The sequence below is a fragment of the Hesperophylax consimilis genome, chromosome 6 (assembly GCF_061612785.1).
Source record: "Hesperophylax consimilis isolate HC1 chromosome 6, BYU_Hcon_1.0, whole genome shotgun sequence".
Lineage (NCBI taxonomy): Eukaryota > Metazoa > Arthropoda > Insecta > Trichoptera > Limnephilidae > Hesperophylax > Hesperophylax consimilis.
In genome coordinates this window covers 38,659,117-38,681,305 of record NC_142841.1, presented here as the reverse complement: position 1 = coordinate 38,681,305, position 22,189 = coordinate 38,659,117, and the positions used below count along the sequence as shown (strand labels likewise).

The window sequence follows — 22,189 nt, the reverse complement described above, 5'->3', positions numbered from 1 at the left end:
ACTAATGTGTTTAATTAAACACTTGAAATTCGTGGTCGGACTTGGGACGGATCCCCTATAAAACTCTCTGCTTATATATAAGCTGTTATCTAAATTCCCTGCAGAATTAAACCAATATTAAAACTTGCGAGTGAAGTAATCGTTGTCTAGTTCAAGCTGCAATGGATCCGAAATATTTGTCTCTCGTTTTTGCAGTCGTATTGCTTCTGGCTGTAACAGGTTTGATTTTTTATTTTATTTAAAAACGCATTATTTATTTTAATTTTCTAAAATTAAATTGAGATTATTGTTTATTTATCACTATTTCTCCCGTTTTGTAGGGGATTAGTTATAATATACATACAATTTGGTTTAATTGAACATAAAGTGGGAACAATAAAATCATTTAGGTGGGATGTAAAATCCTTATCATAACGTTAATTTCCTTCATCATTCATTTAATGATTTTTAATAAAAAAAGTCAACTAAAAATTTAATGGTCTAAAAATGAGAAATAGGAAGAATAGGAAAATGGTTTTTGCTCGATCATTTCAAACCTGCATTTTTTTTACCCATACACATAAAAAAAGCCCTAAACTCTATTTTTTAGAGAAGTTGGAAATAAACATAATTTGTAATATTCCTTTAGATAGTTTGATAAATGAACAAAAATGAAATAGCTTTCTCGCCATTCCTGTTTATTTTTAAAACGAGTTAATTTATTACAGAAAACAAAGTTTTTGCAATTATGCAGGGGAAAAAGCAATTTACTTTAACGACCTTAAGTCAAATTTAAATAATGTAATAATTGCATGGAATTTTAAAATGTTATTTTTAATAACCATTAATAATCTCAGATATTATACTCTGAAATCAATAATAACACGATTGACATTTGTCATGTGAAAACGGGTCGCTTCTACAACTCGTTCTGGAGTTCAACATTTCGTCTTTTCAATACCCATGCTCACTCCTTCTTCTCCACAAATAGACTCTCCACAAAGCATCCCCAAAGATTACATGGGCCTTGAGGGAAATCATTTTCTTCAGGGCCTTCTGTGTGGAGTTGATGGAAAAAAATATTTTGTAGAATACCATTTTATTTTTTCATTAAGTTTATTTTCAATGATAAACATTTATATACAAATAAAAAAAGATTTTTGCCATAAAAAAGTTCAGTTAACGCGTGACAACTGTGTCGCCTTCAAAGGCGAAGCAGTAGGAAATTATTATTAAAAATTAAATCAGTTTTTTTACGGTCTCCGTTAGTAATGTTAACTAATGTTGACGATCCGAGTGAAATGAATCCGTCGATAATAAATGAATTTAGAGTTTAAAAAAAAAACTGTTCGAAAAAAATTATCGAATGCAAAAATGTATTAATTGCGCCCCAAAAGGTAAATAAAATAGTTTATTTAAAGAAATATTTTACATGGGTTTATTTAAAAAAAAAATAGTATATTATGGTGCATAAAATAGACATTGATTCATACGGGCTTAGCAAACACACAACTTGGTTCGAGAATTTTGGACTCGTCTAAGATCAAGCCGAGATTGCGAGCCACGCCTAGCCATTTCCTTACATACGATGAGTTTTGGCTCGGCCATATGGCTCGCTGGCTCTTTCTTATGTGCCCAGCTTAAGAGCACAAATAGCTTTTATGTCGATATTGTCAGTAATGTTAAAATAACAATTTTTTTCTAGGAACTTCATCGCTAGGTGTCCAGCAACAATATGTCGGTGATGTTAAAATCGCTGGAGGAACCCAGTCCGCCGTCAATCAATTTCCATATATGGTAAAACTGTTATAATCTATTAAATCACAAATTTAGGTAAAGCCTATATGATCAAAGAGCTACAATAATAGGCACTACTAATTAATATCTCGTAGATACTTGTTCCGCTATTAGAACGCAATAAGTGGTACGCATATACCGGATTCGGTAGTTTTAATTCGGGCGTTGGGAGAGTTGGAGGTCAGTTTATATGTTTCATCTAAATATAATACATCAATGTCTATATTGCATTTTGCATATACTCGTACATTGTAAGCGAAAGTAGTGACATAAGTATATTGACTCCAGCCTACATTAAAGTGACTTCGATTAAAGTACGATATGACTAGTCCAGGGTCAATCAAATGTTCTTATTTAGCAAATGCAGATACCTATTATCATTTGGAGGTTAAATATAGATATCTAGTCATATTCTAATCAATAATCTCGATAAGATAAAACAATATAATATATGAAAGAGTATTATATAATTATAAATTAATCTGCCTCTTGACGTGGCCCGACTCAAGTAAATGATTCACTTGATCGTGCTACAAGTTTTTTTCGGGCGTCTCCGACTTTTGCTACCATTCAATTTTGCGTCATATATTCTCCTTACACTCTTTTCGTTGTTCAATCGCTCTACATGCCCAAACCATCTAAGCGTCCCTTTCTTAAACTTACTCATTACGCTTATCCCCTTTGCACTCTTTAAGGATCTCAACATTTCTCACCCGATCATTCATAGTTTAACCACACATACGGCCCAGAGATCTCATTTCTACGGCATTCAGTATAAACTCTACAAAAAAATGTAAAGTAAAAAAATCATCTTCTGAATTCATTTTTCTTTGCAACCACAAAAACCTCCTGCAAAATCAGTGCCCTTGATTGACTTGTGTGGAACAGTGGAGCGAGGGAACAAAGGAGTGGTGAAGCCACGGAACATTGGAGCAGTGGTGATGTGACATACGACGCGATTCATTTGGCGCCGCTCCAATTGAGTGAAATGGAGCGGTCGTCAGTGGCTAGTTTTAGCACTGAATGTAGTCACAAGAAGGCTATTATAGCAGTGTTTTATCACCTTTGTTTAGTCACCTTTGGGGATGATGTATCGAGAAATGGAGATAGAGGAAGTTCTGGGAAGGATTTGAATCTGAATATTTTGTCCTCAGATTTATTGCCAGTCGTCTCTCTCTTGGACACTTAATTTGCTTAATTGTTTGTTAACTGTTTCAAATATCGGAAATTGATGTTATATGGTAACATATTTGTGTTTTAGGTGTCGTTGAGATATGCCTCTGGTAGCGCCCACTTCTGCGGAGGAACTCTCGTCACAGACCGTCATGTTCTGACATCGGCGAGTTGCATCGTGCAGTCGTACGTATTATTTATGTTTGTGTATAACAGACTGTGTGTCCATTTACGATACACATGTAACATAAGCTACATATTATAAAAAATATAAAATACATGTTATAGTGGTTAATGTGTGGCTTTTAAATACCCCTTGAATCATTCAAGGCATGATGTTAAATATGTCAACAGTCTTGAAAACATTATTTATTAGCGCCATACCTCGTGTCATGACATGCCAACCCAGTATGTCGGTTCTGCTATGTGGGACACATAGCAGATCATGGTGTAATCCCTGGCTGTAGTTTTACCATTCCAGAAGGTATGGGCTATCTATTAAATTATTAATAATTTTATACGCCGTGACTGCAAGGACCCCTCTCCTCCTCGGCTGGTCACTTTGGTAGCGCATTTTAGCGGGCTAATCTTCGCGATGCATGAATCGCGGGTAGGCACTTTCCATGCATTCTCATATACAGATAACAATGGAAATTTTTTAAATCTGTTCTAATTTCTGAATATATTTTTGCTTGTATGGGAGCCATACGTATTAAATTTTAGACTTTATAATGCAATTATACATACATAGCCATCATTGCTTCGGGATTTGAAAACTGTTAAATGTTAATGTCATCCTCTCTCAAGTGCTCTTCAAAGTCAAGTAGATTAGCCAGGTACTTCCCAACCTTCTTCTTTCCATCTCCTTCAGGCTCCGGACAGTCGAGACCACTTTGCATTCTTGTGCAGAATTCACATTGATGAATTAATAGACATATCGTATCGTACCCTTCCTATTACCGTTTGAAATATGTTATTGTGGTAAATAAATATACAATCTATATTACAATATGGTATTATTGGCTGGGGAGGAACTTATAACAATATATTAAATCCACTTAAAATAGTTCAAAGATTGATAATTAAAGTAATATTGAAAAAACCATCCAAATTTTCTACCGAGATTCTCTTTTCAATATTCAACGTACCCACAATAGACAATATATATAAAAAATATTCAATTCTACAAATTTATAAAGAAATACAGTTAAATAACTTACAATTCAATTCATCAGCAAGATATCAAAAAACTATCAAAATCCCAAAACTCAATACAAAGCACACACAAAATACCTATCTCTATCTAGGTATAACATATTTTAACATCCTTCCATTATATCTAAAAAATATTGAAGATATTCAGGAATTTAAAATAAAATTAAAAAATTACCTAAAACTACTATAAAAGTCCATATCTTACTCTTATTATTATTTCCTTCAAATCTTGAAACTGTATTATTGATAAATCTTGCCTATTTCTTACTTATCCCTTTGGTTTTGAAAAAATATTATTTACTTACTTACATGATTCCATATAATTGAGCTAGGATTCACTCACCAAACACAAGAGCCTCGTCTCTTTATGGTGAGGAAAAGCTATTATTATTCACCTTTATAACACTGTATAATATGTATAAATTGTATATTTATTGTAAAAAACATACAAATATTAAATAAATAAAAAAAAAAAAAAAAAAAAAAATTCCATCAAAATAAAATATGAAGTTTCTTTTCAGGAAAACGTTGACTCTTAAACCCCAGGATTTTTACGTTCAAACAAATAGCATATATCTGACTTCAGGAGGGTCAATCAGTAACGTGTCTGTTATCCACGTCAACGAAGGATTTTCTCTCGAAACGATCGTCGATGACGTAGCTATTCTAAAGGTAGGATTTAAAAAAAAATATTTTGTATTTTTTAAAGACAATAAGGGACCATTTAATATCACATTCAGCTTCCAACAAGAGAATTTACTGTTAGGGAAAGTGACCAAGATATTGATTTAATAAAAAAATTATCTATTCAACTACATTCAATTAGATTATAATTGTTTTTTTTCGATGCCTGTCTCGCAAAGAAATACTTGGTCGAGACAGACGTGGAAGGTACAAAGGCGTACAAACATACCTACATAAATATAACCTAAATAATTAGGTTAAATACATTTTCACATTTTGTTTACGGTTGGTAAAATAATTTTCCAAGCAAAAAATTGAATAAAGAAAATATGAAATGAAATAGATATTATAATAATGATTAAGTCAAGTAAGACAAGATAAAATTATAGAGGTTAAGTTGTACGTAAACTAATATTCACATCGACGTATATTAAGTTTTACTGTATTTTTCAACAGTGGGACGACCTATTAAAGCAATTCAATTCTTTATTCCATGTTTGAATTTAGTCATTGTTTCTATTTGTCTAAGGGTAGATGGTAGTTTATTGTATAGTTTATATGCTATGTATTTAAAAATATCTTTATACAAATGTGGTTTCAGCAAAAGAAGTTTGGAGAAGTTCATTATTTTTGACTTGGGTATTGAGTTTAGTTTGTTTTGATTTGTATTGTGTTCAGTTGTTTTGGTGCAAATTAAGCAGAATGTTTTTCCAACGAGGTGCTTTATATCCGTTGAAAGTATTGAAGATCGTATCAGAGCTGATAGAGAGTTCAAGTTTCAGAATTATTTTATGATTATTTTTTTGTGATGTGTTGTATTATTATCTTCTTGGTATGAAATACACTTGAGATCTATGGTATTCGATAAATGTTTTGGTTCTTCAAAAATTTTAAGTACTTTATTCTCGTAAGATCAATGAAACTCTAGCAGGAGGCTATGAGTTAATCTAAAGTGGGACGCAACTGGAAATGAGCTCTCTACCCAGAAATCGACCAGCATCGGCTAATCTGGTAACCATTCTGGTACAACCAACTTGCTATCTATGTCAGATGGTGCAAGTACCACCATCTATGGAAAACCTTTAAAACAACATTAACTGGATAATAATAACTTAGATCTATACACTCTGCCGATATCTGATGAGCTGTATCGAAACTTATCTAAACTTTCTCTATGTCGGCAGAGGAAGGGTATTTGAAAGTGTTTATTATTTTGGAAACTTATTACTCTTGTAGCAAATCTATTTAACAATATTATTACTTCCCTAAAAGGGAACTCGATGTTACATGTGGGTAGAATTTTGTGTGCACCAGTAATAAAAACTCTATTAACAACTTTATCATTTATTATATAATTCTGTTACCACACATATTGCTCTAGGAAGTTAATGTTAAGCATGTGACTCATTATAATAGCTTTAACACTCAAGGCGTGTCGAGTTAGTTATTACCTCGATAGATGACAAAAATGCAAGTCATGACAGTTGAATTTACGAACGGATAAAATGATGCTATAATGAATTTACTGGGCGCCAGCTCAGAATCACATAATTCTGAAGAAATTTATATAATTATGAGAGTAATCCCTAAGATACTAAAGAATAAAAGTCACTTTCAATTTGGAAGGCATCTTACGTATAATCCTAAGTCCGTCAAGGGCGGCAAGCTTCCACAAACGTCACTTGTCCCCGAGTATCTCGCCACAACTGAGTAACTGACGGAACAAAATCGAAACCATCCACAGCGCTCTTCACACCAGTAGCTCGCAAATCAAAACAGCAACTTGAGCATGCTGTCAGCCGCTTACGGTAGGAACTAAAAAGCAAGACTGCTACACTCTGTAACCGTTTTAAGAACGAAAGGGGTGAGGTATTCATCAGTGGTTAAGTGGTCGCTAGGGCCAAGTTAATGGTTATTTGTTCTGATTTTTTTGATAGTTCTGAATTAATATTTGAAAAAAAACATGTTGACATGATTGAAAATTGTGTAAGGGTTCAATGTAAAGTCTACAGTGTTATCATTGAGAAAGTTTAATACGTCAGTGGCTTTGTGCGTATTGGTAGCTTTCTCAAGGACTTTGGATTCGAGGTTTTTTTGAGTCATTGAATTCTGAATTTTTTTTTCGTACTATAAATTTTTTGCTTTTTTGATGATTTCTGTGCTAATATTTCTGAAACTTTTGCAGAAATTATGAAGTGTGATATCGTTTAAATTTGAAATATGTTGGGAGTTGTTTTTCCGAATGCAGTTGATAATAGTATAGTCTAAGAGGTGTGACCGCTCTATGAATAGTTTTCTTGGTGTGTTCGGGGGTTTCTAATAAGTAGGTAGATAAATATTTCCAAGCATTCACTGTATTGGAAATACTGTGGAGTACGTCTCAGGATTTAGAATGTGTTATGTACCTTTCTAATACTTGTACAACCTTTGAACCTATTATGCTTCATTCACTATCTATTATTTGTCCGTCGCACCAATGCATATCAAAATCAACATTTTGATTGTCGCCATATCTCTTGTCTATTGTAAATTTCCATGTTTACTATTAATTGACTTTATTTACCACACTAGTTAAATACAAGATTACTATAAGATGCATTACGCTCTGTTTCAAGGCAGATTCATTCTAGATTTCAGTTTGGAAACATTTCACTTAGAGACATTTAACTCTGTAAAAACACTACTATATAATATGTAACCATAAACAATTGTAAGACTTACAAATAAAATTATAAAACCGTGTTAAGTGTTTTCATCAATAGAATCCATAACAAAAAATTGGTGTCAGAAGTGCGATATGGTCTAAGTTAATACTACATGGAAACATTATTTCGATAATACTGTAGTATTCTTGACTGTAACAAAAGAACTCTGGATTCTACGAGTAACTTTTAATTATTTGTGACTAGTGACGTTGTTGCAAAAAAAAAAATTTTGCAAAAAGCCGAACAGCACCAAGAAGAAAGAAACAAGAAGATTCCCAAACATCCCTGGATCTTACCACAAACACAACAATTCTACACTTCACCTTCACCTTCACATCGCGGACCTGCCTTGCTGAGTATTTTTGATAAAGTACGTTGTTGCCCTTTGCTGTGCAAATAGCCGAAAATCAAGAAGATTCTACACCTTGACGTCGCACGTCGCGGACCTGCCTTGCTGAAGATGGAATGGTTTTTCATATTTTTGTAAGTTTGATTATTGTTTCATGAATTCTAAAGAATCTCATACGTAGCATTTAAAATCTCTTTTCTTATTATTAATTTACAATTATCGCTTTGTTAAAAATGACTGAACAAGAAGTATCTCTTCAATTTTTAACACAATTCATTAGTACATTTGATGGTAATACAAATAATCTTCACACATTCATTAAAAATTGTGATTATGCTTATAAACTAGCATCTAAAGCTCAAAAAGATATTATTTTTAAATATATTCAAACCAAAGTTACTGGAAAAGCTGATTTAATAACATCATGTAGAAATTTGCGTACATGGGAGGAATACAAAAGTTTTCTTGAAGAAAATTTTGCTGATTCGAAAAGTTTTCCACAACTATTATTAGAGTTGCAGACATGTAAACAAAATAGAAATGAGAGTGTTCTCAACTTTACACAAAGAATTGAAAGGTGCTATTCAAATTTAATGAGAGCTACTAAAGCAGAAACTGTCGACATCACTGAATTAATAGGAAAAAATTCTATGATTAAACAAATGGCTCTTCAAGCATTTTTAATGGGCGCATTACCGCAGTACAGCATTATTTTGAGGGCTAGAAACCCAAAAACCTTTGAAGAAGCTTCAATATTTGCAATTAACGAAGAAAAAATGCTCAATTTTACAGAACAAAGTAATTCAAACCAAAAATTTTGCTCTATTTGTAAAAAATCAGGACATATATCTATAAATTGCTTCCACAATAAAGATAAACGTGTCAACCAAGTAAAATCATTTAGTAACTTCACTTCAAAAAATTCTCAGTGCAAAAATAATAATACTGTAAACACGCATCGAAACATCACAATAACGTGTTTCTTTTGTCAAAAACGTGGACACTACAAAAAAGATTGTTGGAAATATAAAAATTTCTTAGAAAAGAAAGCTTCGGAAAACTTCCAAGACCCTTCGTTCCCTACCGAAACGAAGAAGGTCAATACATTACAGGTAGAATATTAAATAATCTCGAAAATATTACAGCATATATCAAAATCCCCATTAAAGAATGTAAAAATAAATATGGCAAACTATTATTAGACAGTGGCGCAGATATATCACTAATTAACCCTATGGTTTTAGATGGTGAAACAGTATACAATGATAAAGAAATAATTAAAATTAGAGGAATTAACGCTGAAAAATCGACTGAAACGTTAGGATCTGTCAAATTGAACTTATTATTCAACGGTATCCCAATTTCTAATAAGATGCATTTATTGCCTCGAGCAACAAATGTTCCACTCGATGGACTTATCGGAAATGATTTCCTAAGAAAAGTAAATGCCAAAATTAATTACAGCAACAATACATTATGTATAGGTAAAAGTTCTATGCAAATCCATTTTAAAACAAAAAGTTCGGATGTCAAAAACAATAATTCGGTAATTATTGTACAGGCTCGCACAGAGACCTTAGTTGAATTCAATGTTTTGAATCCTGAAATAGGAGAGGGACTCGTTCCAGAAATAGAGATTATGGAAGGAGTTTATCTTTGTAGAAGTATAACAAAGGTTAATTCAAAGTCAAAAGCAATTACGTCTATTTTAAATACGACAGAAAAAGCAGTAAAAGTTAAGAAAATGGAATTGATATTGGAAAAATTTAGTGAAAAAGATAGCAAAATGTTAGAAGCTGATTGCGATGATAGAACGATAAAAAGGAAAGTTAAATGCAAAAATAAAAACATTTTTCAATTCAACAAAATAACAGAAAATATTGATAATAGGTACGAACTTTTAAAAGCATCATTACGGACTGAACATTTAAATAAAGAAGAAGAACGATCACTTTTTTCAATTTGTCGAGACTATAACGATATTTTTCACTTGGAAGGAGATACATTGAGTCAAACCGATTCGATAAGGCATGAAATAAATACTACAACACAGATTCCAATACACGCAAAAACATATAGATACCCCGAGGTACATAAAAAGGAAGTAAATGATCAAATAAAAAAAATGTTGGACCAAAGAATAATTAAAGATTCAAATTCAGCATGGTCATCTCCTTTGTGGGTAGTGCCCAAGAAGAAAGATGCAACAGGTCAAGTAAAATATAGAGTAGTGATTGATTACCGTAAATTAAATGAGGTCACTGTAGGCGATGCTTACAACTTACCCAACATCACAGAGATATTAGATCAATTAGGACACTCAAAGTACTTCACCACCTTAGATCTTGCATCAGGATTTCACCAAATCCCAATGAAACCGGAAGATTCACATAAAACAGCATTTTCCACCCCTCTAGGACATTACGAGTTTTTAAGGATGCCGTTTGGGTTAAAAAACGGTCCTGCAACATTTCAAAGGGTTATAAATAACGTTTTAGCTGGTATACAAGGAATAAGATGTTTCGCATACCTAGATGATATAGTTATTTATGCCGATACAATAGAGACTCACGAGGTTAGGTTAAAAGAGGTATTCCAAAAATTAAGATTACACAATTTAAAATTACAGCCTGATAAATGTGAATTTATGCGTAATGAAGTCATGTATTTAGGTCACGTTATATCAGAAAATGGAGTTAAACCAAACCCAGATAAAATTCAAATCATAAAAAATTACCCTATTCCAAAAAATCCAAAAGATATGAAGTCATTTTTAGGACTTGCTGGATATTACAGACGTTTTATTAAAGATTTTAGCAAAATCGCTCAACCTCTCTCCCAATTATTAAAGAAGGATATTCCATTCATTTGGAAGGAAAAACAACAAGAATCTTTTGATATACTTCGAGAACATTTAATTCATGAACCAATATTACAGTTCCCCAATTTCAGTAAAACATTTAATGTCACCACAGATGCAAGTAATTTTGCTATCGGTGCAGTATTATCTCAAGGTGAGATTTCTAAAGATTTGCCAATATCCTTTGCTTCCAGAACACTAAATAAAGCCGAATCAAATTATTCAACGACAGAACGTGAACTTTTAGCTATAATTTATGCAGTTAAACATTTTAGACCTTATTTGTATGGTGTAAAATTCAATATAATAACGGATCATAGACCTTTAGTTTGGTTATTTAATACAAAAGACCCTGGCTCTCGCTTACTTCGTTGGCGTTTAAAATTGGAAGAATATCAGTATAATATAATATATAAACCCGGAAAACTTAATTCTAATGCCGATGCGTTATCTAGAATTGATCATTCTCAAATATTACACTTTAGAATAAACCCTGAACCAAATTCTTACGAAGAATTTATAAAGTCTCATTATAAAGATAAAACCATTATTGACTGCAAAAATATTGTTGAAACAGACGAATGTCTTCTAATACGGAAAGATAATTTATGTAACTTTATTTCCAATGATAAGGAAATGTCCGAAGGTTTGTCTATGGAGATAAGGAATTTAATCAATAATCACGATGATATAAAGAAAAGTAAAACGAATGTAAGAGATATATTATATTCAGAACTAAATAACATATTTAACGTTTACCATCTTATAACAATGGAACATTTTTGGGATAAACCAACATACGAAGATATTTTCTGTTGTTTTCTTAAATTAAAAAATGTATTAATTTCACAAGGAAAGAAATCGCTTTCAATTCCTGAACTAGCTCGCAGTGATAATAATTTAAATTGGAATAAAATAAAAACTATTATTTATTACGTCTTTGCAAACTCCGGAATCATGGTAACTATTTGTAAAAATAAAATAAGTTATCCAGATCCCAAGGATATAGCTAAATTAATAGAGGAGAATCACGATTCTCCACAATCAGGACACTCGGGGTTTCATCGAACGTATAATAGAATGAAAGAGAGATATAATTGGAAAAATATGAGAAAAGACATAAGAAACTACATTAAAAAATGTGAATCATGTCAAAAAAATAAAATTTCTCGTAAAAGATTTATTCATCCAATGGAAATAACTACAACTTCTGAGAAACCTTTTGAAAGGATATCTTTAGATATTGTAGGTCCGTTACCCTTATCCGAAAATGGAAATAAATATATTCTCACGTTACAAGACGACCTAACAAAATTTTCGCAAGCATTTCCAATTCCAAATCATGAAGCAATTACTATTGCAAAGGAGTTAGTCAATAACTTCATTTGTGTATTCGGAATACCAAATCGAATTCTTACAGATCAAGGAAAAGATTTTACGTCAATTATTTTAAAGGAAGTTGCAAAACTATTTAAAATTAAACAAATTCAAACAACAGCTTATCACCCCCAGTCCAACGGTGCATTGGAAAGGTCTCACGCGACCTTAGCAGATTACTTAAAACATTACATTTCAGAAAAACAAACAGATTGGGACGAGTGGATAAATTTAGCAATGTTTTCGTATAATACAACGCCTCATACCAGTACTAGGTATACGCCATACGAATTAATTTTCGGTTTAAAACCAGAACTTCCAACGTCATTAACACAAAAACCTCAATTCAAATATACATATGATAATTATGTTGACAATTTAAAGTTGAAACTGAACAAATCACAAGAAATTGCACGCGAACATGTTCAAGTCCAAAAGATAAGATCAAAAGAGAACTTTGATAAGAACATTTCTAGTAATGAACTTTATAACGTTAACGATTTAGTCTATTTAAGAAACGAAACAACGAAGAGTAATCATTCCAAAAAATTATCACCTAATTATCAAGGCCCCTATAGAATTGTTAAAATTAATTCGAAAGTAAACTGTACTATACAAATAAAGAAAAAATATGTTAAAGTACATTTCAATCGTTTAAAAAAGGCTATTGTTTCAGATTGATGACATGGTTGCCTTACGGTAATGGATTCAACTGGACGCAAATATCTTCGTCCGCAGGGATATATTATGAACACGTTAATATGATTAATTTTATAGAGAGTTATTGGAATGTAGTAACATACATTGATTTAGACATATATTTTGATAATAAGTTAATATTAATTGATAAAACATATAGCAATATACAACTATTATGTAATGACGATAACATCATGCATAAAAGTTTTTCTCCTTGCGAACCGCATTTAAATATTTTACATCAACTAATAATAGTATTAAAGCAAAAGGATAAGACGCTAAAACAATTTATAGGACAACCAAAAATAAGAGTAAAACGTGGTTGGATAGATATGGTAGGTACAGTATTTAAAACTGTATTTGGAACCTTAGATAATAATGACGCGCTTTATTATGATGAAGCAATTGATTCTCTAAACACAGGTGATAAAGACTTATATAATATGTTAAAACAGCAAACTCAAATAGTGAAAACAACTATAACAAATTTTAATAATACGATAACTAATCTTGAAAGAAATGAAGAAATATTTAATCAAAATTTCGTAAAATTAAAGTCGTTTACTACAAACATTAGCGATGTCATATTTAATTTAGAATTGAAGCAAGAAATAGAAAAACATCTTACCCTATTGAATTTAATCACAACAGAATTACAAAACGAATATACGCTTATCATAAACGCATTAACCCATTTATTATCACACCTCAGCAATATATTGAAGAAATAAGTAAGTCCTTGCCTTATTTACCGAATTCCGTATCTTATCCTGTCCCACCAAATATAAAAAATGTTAATATTTTAATGTCAATGGTAAAAATTGACATTGCATATGTAAATAGAAGAATAATTTTTGTTATATCAAACCCTTTGTGTAGTTATGTAAGCTATAATTTATACAAGTTAATACCTTTGCCTATGAAAAGACAAGACGATTTATATGTTTTTATTATGCCTAATGTTAAATATTTAGCTATCGCCGAGAGTAAAACAAATTATGTTACTCTTGATAATATAGATTCGTGTAAACAAACCATTTTAGATAAAGCGATTTGTAAAACCACAAACATTTATTATAATCTACATGAAAGATCTATTTGTGAAACAGAATTACTAATCGAACCTTCTCATATGCCTCCGAATTGTGAAACCAGAATAATGAATACGATTAACGAAATTTGGCATACTACAAATAAAGGAACGAAATGGATTTTTGTGCTCCCTAAACCAACATTGGTTACAATTAAATGTAAGAATTCTGAACCAACCGATGTTAAATTACAGAATACAGGAATATTAATTATAAAGCCAAAATGCAAACTTTACACTAGTTCAACAGTGATTGTTAATGTAGAAGACCAATATTATAATATATCAAATCAAACAGCTTCAAAATCAATAATTCCCCTGTTCAATATAACTGATGATAATTGTTGCAATATAAATCAAACACAAAATGTCAAAATAAATATTCCATTAATAATACCAAAAATATTTACTCTAGATAAAGATGATTTAATTTTAGCAAGCCATAAGTTAAATAAAATGTACGATGACTTGGAAAATATACCCGAAGACCATATTGTGATTAGAATTATGAAAAATAACTTTTTTCCTATGTATTTTTAAGTTTAATAATCATTTACATTTTATATACTATTTAAGTGTTACACATCTAGAAGAGATCATTTTAAAGGTGATTCTCGTGTAAGATTAATAAATTACTTGTACATTTGTAAAACAAAAGACAAAAGAGAAGCAAACGTAGAAATGGAAGAAAACGTTACCGGGTCCACTGATGAATCCCTAACGCTCAGACGAAGTACAAGACTTCGAACTGATGTGAGATAATGATGGACGCCACATTATCTCATCTTAACGAGGAAGGTGTTATGTACCTTTCTAATACTTGTACAACCTTTGAACCTATTATGCTTCATTCACTATCTATTATTTGTCCGTCGCACCAATGCATATCAAAATCAACATTTTGATTGTCGCCATATCTCTTGTCTATTGTAAATTTCCATGTTTACTATTAATTGACTTTATTTACCACACTAGTTAAATACAAGATTACTATAAGATGCATTACGCTCTGTTTCAAGGCAGATTCATTCTAGATTTCAGTTTGGAAACATTTCACTTAGAGACATTTAACTCTGTAAAAACTCTACTATATAATATGTAACCATAAACAATTGTAAGACTTACAAATAAAATTATAAAACCGTGTTAAGTGTTTTCATCAATAGAATCCATAACAAATGGATCGCATTGTTTAGGTTGTCATGGTCAATCGTTTTCTTAGTTATGAAGTTGTAGCTTTGCTCTGTATTGTGTTTGGAACCCACTATGAAGGAAGTGGAGTAGTGATCCGTAATTGGTGATTGGTGAATTTCAGATTAGTTTATTTTCAAATGTTTCTGGCTGAGAGAGGAAAGGTGAATTTTTATAAAAAATTGTTTAAATTGGAAAATTAAAAAATTAAAAGAAAAATCGGAGTCGAATTCACACTTAAAGGAGATGAACAATTTTAGATGAGGCTTGACAGAAGAGATGATATTTGCTTAGAGAGAGACAACCAAAAAATATGTGATCTAAATTAGTTGATTTAACGATATTATGGTCGATGCAGGGGAGGAGTATTGTGTACATCGTATTGGTGAATTTATTGTGCTTTTCCTTCCATGAAACAAAATCGTGTTTAAGAAATCTTGGCATTGGAGATTCTTATTATTTATTTATTTAAGAATATCCAGAGCTAAGATTTCTTAAACACGATTTTGTTTCATGGAAGAAAAAGCACAATAAATTCACCAATACGATGTACACAATACTCCTCCCCTGCACCGATCATAATATCGTTAAATCAACTAATTTGGTGGTCAATAGTAAATGATTTATTACTTTATTTTTTTTAATTTTATTTTTTATTTTTTTTATTTTTTTATTTCATATATATCCCGTTAAACTACAGTTAAGTAGTTTGTCAAACAGGATTTTTATTAAAAATTTTACAGATTACAACTTAGACCTTAATTTATACAATAACAATAAACTTACACATTAAATCGCCTAATACAAATTATTTCTACCTACTAGCCATGTTTTCAGCAAATATCTGACTCTATTTGGAAATTCGCATTTCTTAATATTACCAGGTAGCATATTATGTATTTTAGGCACATTATACTCAAGGGTTTGTTGTCCGTATTTATTATTATGTTTAAGTACAAGCATGCCTTCATTCTTTGTGAACCTAGTATTGTGCCCATGTTCAACTTTCCTCTTATACTCAGAGTCAGATATGTGCTGAATCAATATTTTATACCACAATAAGGCCTGCACTGTTAAATTTTGATACAAAGGTGAAATGTTTCGTCTCTGCGAAAAAATATTTTTTTAACTAGTAATTTAACGATAGAATTTTGTATTGATTGTGCGTAATTTAAATTTGTTTTGCAAGAATGTCCCCAAGTGGTTATTCCATATCTTAAAGTTGATTCCGCGAGTGACATGTAAATAATTCTTAAGGTATTCACAGGAACGAAACACTTCAATTTGTATATTCTACCCACTATCGCCCGCAGCCGTTTACAAATTTTGTGTATTTGTATGTCCCATTTAAAGTAGCAATCAACACCACGCCCAAATAAACGTATTCGTTTACTAGCACAATATTTTGATGGATGCAGGTAAAGTTATGAGAAATTATTTCAGGCATGATGGAAACTTTTGCATGTGGAGATCTTATGTGCATCAGCTTGGTTTTTTTTTACCACAATTTGACCACAATTTTTAACCACAATTTCAATTCCTTCTTGTGATCTGAGGAACCAAACCATCCATTTTGAAAATCGTTTCTTGTTAATATTTTATATATATATATATATGATTTTGTTTTTAAAAGGTTTCCTGACATTTAATGAAAGTTTATTTTTTGTCAATTTGGTTTACAGCTTACAACTCAGCTATATATGACCAACTCCACTAACATAATTGCCATGAGGACATCCAATATAACTGCAAATACTAACTGTACCGTTAGTGGATGGGGATATACGACTGTTGTAAGAACACCTTACATAAAATAGAACATACTTTATTATAATTATATTAATTTGAGTTCTTTTTAAGACTTGTTTTATGTTAAAGCAAGTACATAATATAAAAATGAAAATAAATGACTCACTCGGCGAGTTCGCACTATCGGTATTCTAATAAAACAATATTATTCTGCAAGGGATCAATATTGTAGGGCCGGCAGCAAACTGAAAATTCGGGTTCAAAACCCGTGACACTTGAAATATTTTGTTTTCCTTGGCATATCTGTATATCTCTCCATTTCATTGTATGAATTGTATTGAAATGAAATAGATTAATACTGTGCTTTACAAATTTTAATTTTTTTTTCAAAATATTATTTTGCAATAGCAAAGTAAATGTTATGATATTTACGACATAGTACATGGAATTTTATATTATAGTTAATTTATTATTTGTTTAACAGAACGGCCCAACTGTCAACATCTTGCAGTACGTCAATGTGCCCATTTATGATTATAACAACTGCAAAACAACCTATGGTACGAAAAATGGTACATACATTGTTAAAGATAAGATGATCTGCGCTGGATTTCTAAATGGCGGAAAGGGTTCCTGTCCGGTAAGCTTCCCATTTGCGACATATTCACCAGAAATCCATTACATCCATTACAAAAATTCCAAATAAAGGTTCTACAGTGGAAGAAAATACAATGTTTAGGGTCGTAATGTTTTTCTTCCGTTTCATCATCTCCTACATACCCTTTTGTTATTTTGTTGATCATGCCACGTCTTCCTGAGGCGTTCTCGACTTCTTTTATAATTCTTTACACTCCTTTCTTCTTTCGTCTAATAATCTTCGAGTGTCATATATGTTCATTTGCAGTGTGATTTTTAAAATAGATTTCTATTTCTGGTATATGCTTGCTTCAGTACAGGCGACATACCCAGTGAGCTCACATTATTACATAATGTTTGAAAATACATGCATCAATATAACTAATGCTACCCTGGAATGTAGCACTGTGTTGATTAAGTGTTATAGAAAAATGAAATTTTTGATTGGATTTTATAGGGAGATGGTGGGGGTCCCCTCGTTTGCGGAAATTCTGTGGCTGGGATATCGTCATTCGGTGCCGGTTGTGGTTCGCCAATGTACCCAGGGGTTTACACGGAGGTCTACAAGTATAACAAGTGGATCACGGATGCAATCAACGCTTCCCTCCCGACCAGCACGCTGTCCCTCTGTCTTCTCGTGATCGCTAACTTCACTTATTTCATGTTGCACTAGTTCAATGCCTCAAATCAGAACACTATTTTCAGGGGTAAAGACTACCAGATCAAAAGTGTCGATACTCTCAAACATCCCCCCTCCCTTATCCCATGCATTGCTTTACCTCAGACTGACTTTGGCTAGAAATCTTGCCATGTAAATTCAAAAACACTTGGGTGCATTGTAATATAATAGGTACACAAGTCGTTTAGGTCGCAAAAATGTAAAAATTTTAAACTTCACGATAAAAAACATACTGAAAATTAAAACTGTATACTTTGGCATATAAATAAAAAAATAACGACCAAAATGACACATTCCCCATAGACACAAGCCTAGTGTGGTGGTTCATCTTATGTATAAAATTAGGTAAAATGATTAATATATTTTCTGTAAAATTTGTAAATGTATTATTTTTTGAATAAACACACAAAAACTTATTTAATACCTAATCGAGTATTCTTCTAATGTATTTTCGAAGAACTCAAGGCGGTACTGACACATCTGTTTATTGTCGATATCGACATGCTAGAGTATAAGATCGACAAAGTATGTCAGCTTATGTCTCCATGGATCACACTATTGGAACATTGATAGTCGATCCAGGATCCCGGAACCTGATTTGCCTCAATATAAAATACTATCCCATCAACACCGTGGTTTCAACAATTCTTCCATGAGAATCGGAATCTGTTCCGTTCCTTCTCACCTTTATAAAATTCACGTTCTTGACTTCCCAGATGGTACATTCTATGGTCTAGAATTGAGAACATAAGATTATTTATTTTTTGGTTGTCCCCTCTTAGAAAATATCATCTCTTATATCAAGCCTTACATAAAATTTCCTCTCCTCCATTCAACATTTCATCTCTTCTAAGCCTGCACTCGACCCAAATCTTCCATATAATTTTGAAATTTTTCCATATAAACAAAATTGATATCTCAATTACCTTCCTTTTATCCATTATTTGAAATGAAACACTCCTGAAGTGGGAAAAATTTTGTAAAAAAATCTTTTTACTTTGTGTGTTGTCATGAATGTAAAACAGCTTTTGATTACACAAAAGCCTGGTAGATTTATTAACAATATTAATATTTACAGAAATTCGTACTGGTAGAATTGTCACTGATTTGCAGTGGCGGCTCGTGACTTTTGGGTGTACTACAGAGCTAGTATAGCTAAAAATGGAATTATTGATGTTGTTGTAGCTGAAAACGATTTTTTTTCGTAAATTCGATTTTTTGTATGAAGATTTTCAGGAAATCCGTGCGACGCAAGGTCAATCTGAAATTCCCTGAAAATATTTATACAAAAATCGAATTTTCAAAGAAAAGAATAAATCGTTTTCAGGTACAACAATATCAATAATGTCTTTTTTTGTAATGCCGCCACTCCTGATTTGTCTTTTTTATGTTAATAGCATTATTAACAATTAATTAACTATCCTATCACTGCCATTTCTGTTTCTTATTCGTATAAAAATATTTTATTGTTAATGGACTATTTGTCCGTCAATAAATAATGTATTACATCAAATACATTTTACCTGTATGTTAATTAACCCTATGTGTTAACCATCATTCAACGGAAACTGCCCACGGATCTCAGAACTGAACTAATTACTCGCAAACAGTAAGGAGAACCAAATCTCATAAGTATATTAACGCGGTTAAAAAACTATATTTTAAATGTATTATCGAAATTTTCTTTGATTACTTAATTAATTACAATAACTTAAATCGACAATTTCTACAATGGACATTTATGCTTTTACTGAAACTTGGTTGAGTCGTTAAATTGATGATTCTGAAGTGGGCTTTTTGACCACACTGTTTAAAGAAATTAAAGAACTGAAGATAAGACAAGAAGTGGTAGTGCATTAATATCGATAAACACAAAACTTAATTCAAGAAAACTTAATTGTCTCTTCAAAAACCTTGAATAATTATTTATTATGGTATCCACTAAAAAGGAAAAAATATATTCGGATGGAAAACATATATTGAAGTTGATTCTCTGGAGCTTACATGAATTTGACAGGAGATTATAATATGCCTATTATATTTTATTAGTAAACCAATCAATTCATTTGCTAAAGCCTACAATCCCGTTTTTAACTTTTATTTATTTATATATACAACATATGATATTTTTAAACCATGAACATGATAATTCAACAATACTCAATAGTAAAATTATGTCCTTAAAATATACACGATTACCAGAAACATAATTTTATGTGTCTATGTTTAGTTGTAATAATGTAATTAAGTCAACAAAAGATAATAAAAGTTTTTCAACGTAGATGTAGTAATCAAATTTGTTTTCTTCTGAAAAAAAAAAACTAAAACACATATTTATATGGACAAAGGTTTTATTAAATTTTTGTCGCATCCCTTTTTTAGAGAACCATTCCTCTCGAAGAATGACGCAGTTTTGTTTTCATATCAACGCAAACGATTGTATTTGTGCAATGGACCGCCTATCAATCTAACCATATGTACGATAATGGAAATAAATACATAATTTATCTATTGATTTCAATGAAGATATGTTAAAAAGGGGATCCATACCAGATTTTTTTCTTTAAATGATTTTCTAGTAAGGTCTATTAAAATATTAAAATTTTATTTTATGTGAAGGTAGGTTATATGATTTTTAGATGAGTTCTTCTCTTCTACAATTAAACATTTCTAAATCGTTAAATGACTAAGAGACAGAAAGTTTAGAAATATTTTTGTTAGATTTTATGGATTCTTTCGTAATCCTCTAACTAGCTTATTATAACAATACCCTTTCATGTATCTAACTTACTAGTATTTATCCATATTACTATTACCATCTGACGGTTATATTTACAAGACTGAGTTTAAGTTACATTAATGTGTTTTATCAGGAAAAATTCTTAACTGAATAAAAAACCTCTTACAAAAACAGAAGTTCAGAATTTTTTACTCTGTTATGCCATTATGATTAACTGAATGTAAATATTTTATTTTTCATCTTTGGGCTGCATCCTTTTCGCGTTGGTGGTCCTGCTGCACCTACATATGGTACAGCTAAAGGTCCGAACTACATCAAGACTGTGGGACTTTTATACCTTCATCGGTAGAAAGTTGTGACTAGTAACCACGTTTCGGTACTGAATATCTAATGAAGAAGTAAAACATTTAGATAATACAGTGTATGTAAATTAATTATTTTCTAAAACCGAATACGCCTCATCTGTATAGGCCCCACACAAGCAAAAATACAGAAGATGAGAATCAGAACAGATTAAAAAAAAGTTCCTTAGATACATGTATATGAGTCCCGGCACTGGGAGGAATGGGAAAGGTCACCCGGAATGAGATAATCCAAAGTACAAAGACACATTGTAGAACCAGAAGACATAGCCACATATCCAATGACAACCCTGGTGAACTTCATTAAAGGGACCGGATTACTCTTAAAGGAATTAGGTAAAATGAGAGATGTAAACCGTCTTAGCTCTATAAAAATAATAAAAAAATAAAATACGTGTATGAGAATGCACGGAGAGTACCCGCGATTCATGCATCACGAAGATTTGCCCACGCGTTTTACGCGCTAACAAAGTCTCCAGTCAAGGAGTAATTAATAATTAGATATCCCGTATCTCTTGGGCTCCTGGAATGCTCTAAGTTGCTTTTAGTTGCTTCTACTATCCCACATAGTAAAACGAACGAACTGGTTCGGATAGCGCAACACGAGGCAAGGCGCTGTTCAATATTTTTTCTAAGACTATTGTCATTTGTCAAGAGGTATCACACATAGCCTGTTATGCAAAAAAAAATCAATCAAAAATCTTACCGACATGCCAAAAAGAGTGTACTAGATATTTCGGTTCTTATAAAACGAAATCATTCCAGGTATTATTCTGGTCGATTAAATATTAAAATCAAAAGTTACATCCTCATTTTTTTGTGCTTTTATTACACGATAGGTTGATAGCTGTAGAGTAAACTGAGACGGACTCATAATAATCACTTTATAATACTGATTCAACCA

The 22,189-nt window shown here is 31.7% G+C and overlaps 1 protein-coding gene across 1 annotated transcript; it reads left to right on the top strand.

Moving 5' to 3' along the window:
• The first annotated feature begins 109 nt into the window (after positions 1-109).
• Positions 110-18,604, top strand: LOC149423327 (trypsin I-P1-like). The gene is made up of 7 exons (XM_089632953.1): positions 110-219; positions 1,685-1,776; positions 3,038-3,135; positions 4,686-4,836; positions 16,802-16,912; positions 17,353-17,508; positions 17,962-18,604. The coding sequence occupies exons 1-7, from the start codon at positions 162-164 to the stop codon at positions 18,175-18,177; spliced, it is 882 nt and encodes a 293-aa protein (XP_089489079.1). The 5' UTR covers positions 110-161; the 3' UTR covers positions 18,178-18,604.
• The last annotated feature ends 3,585 nt before the right edge of the window (positions 18,605-22,189 follow it).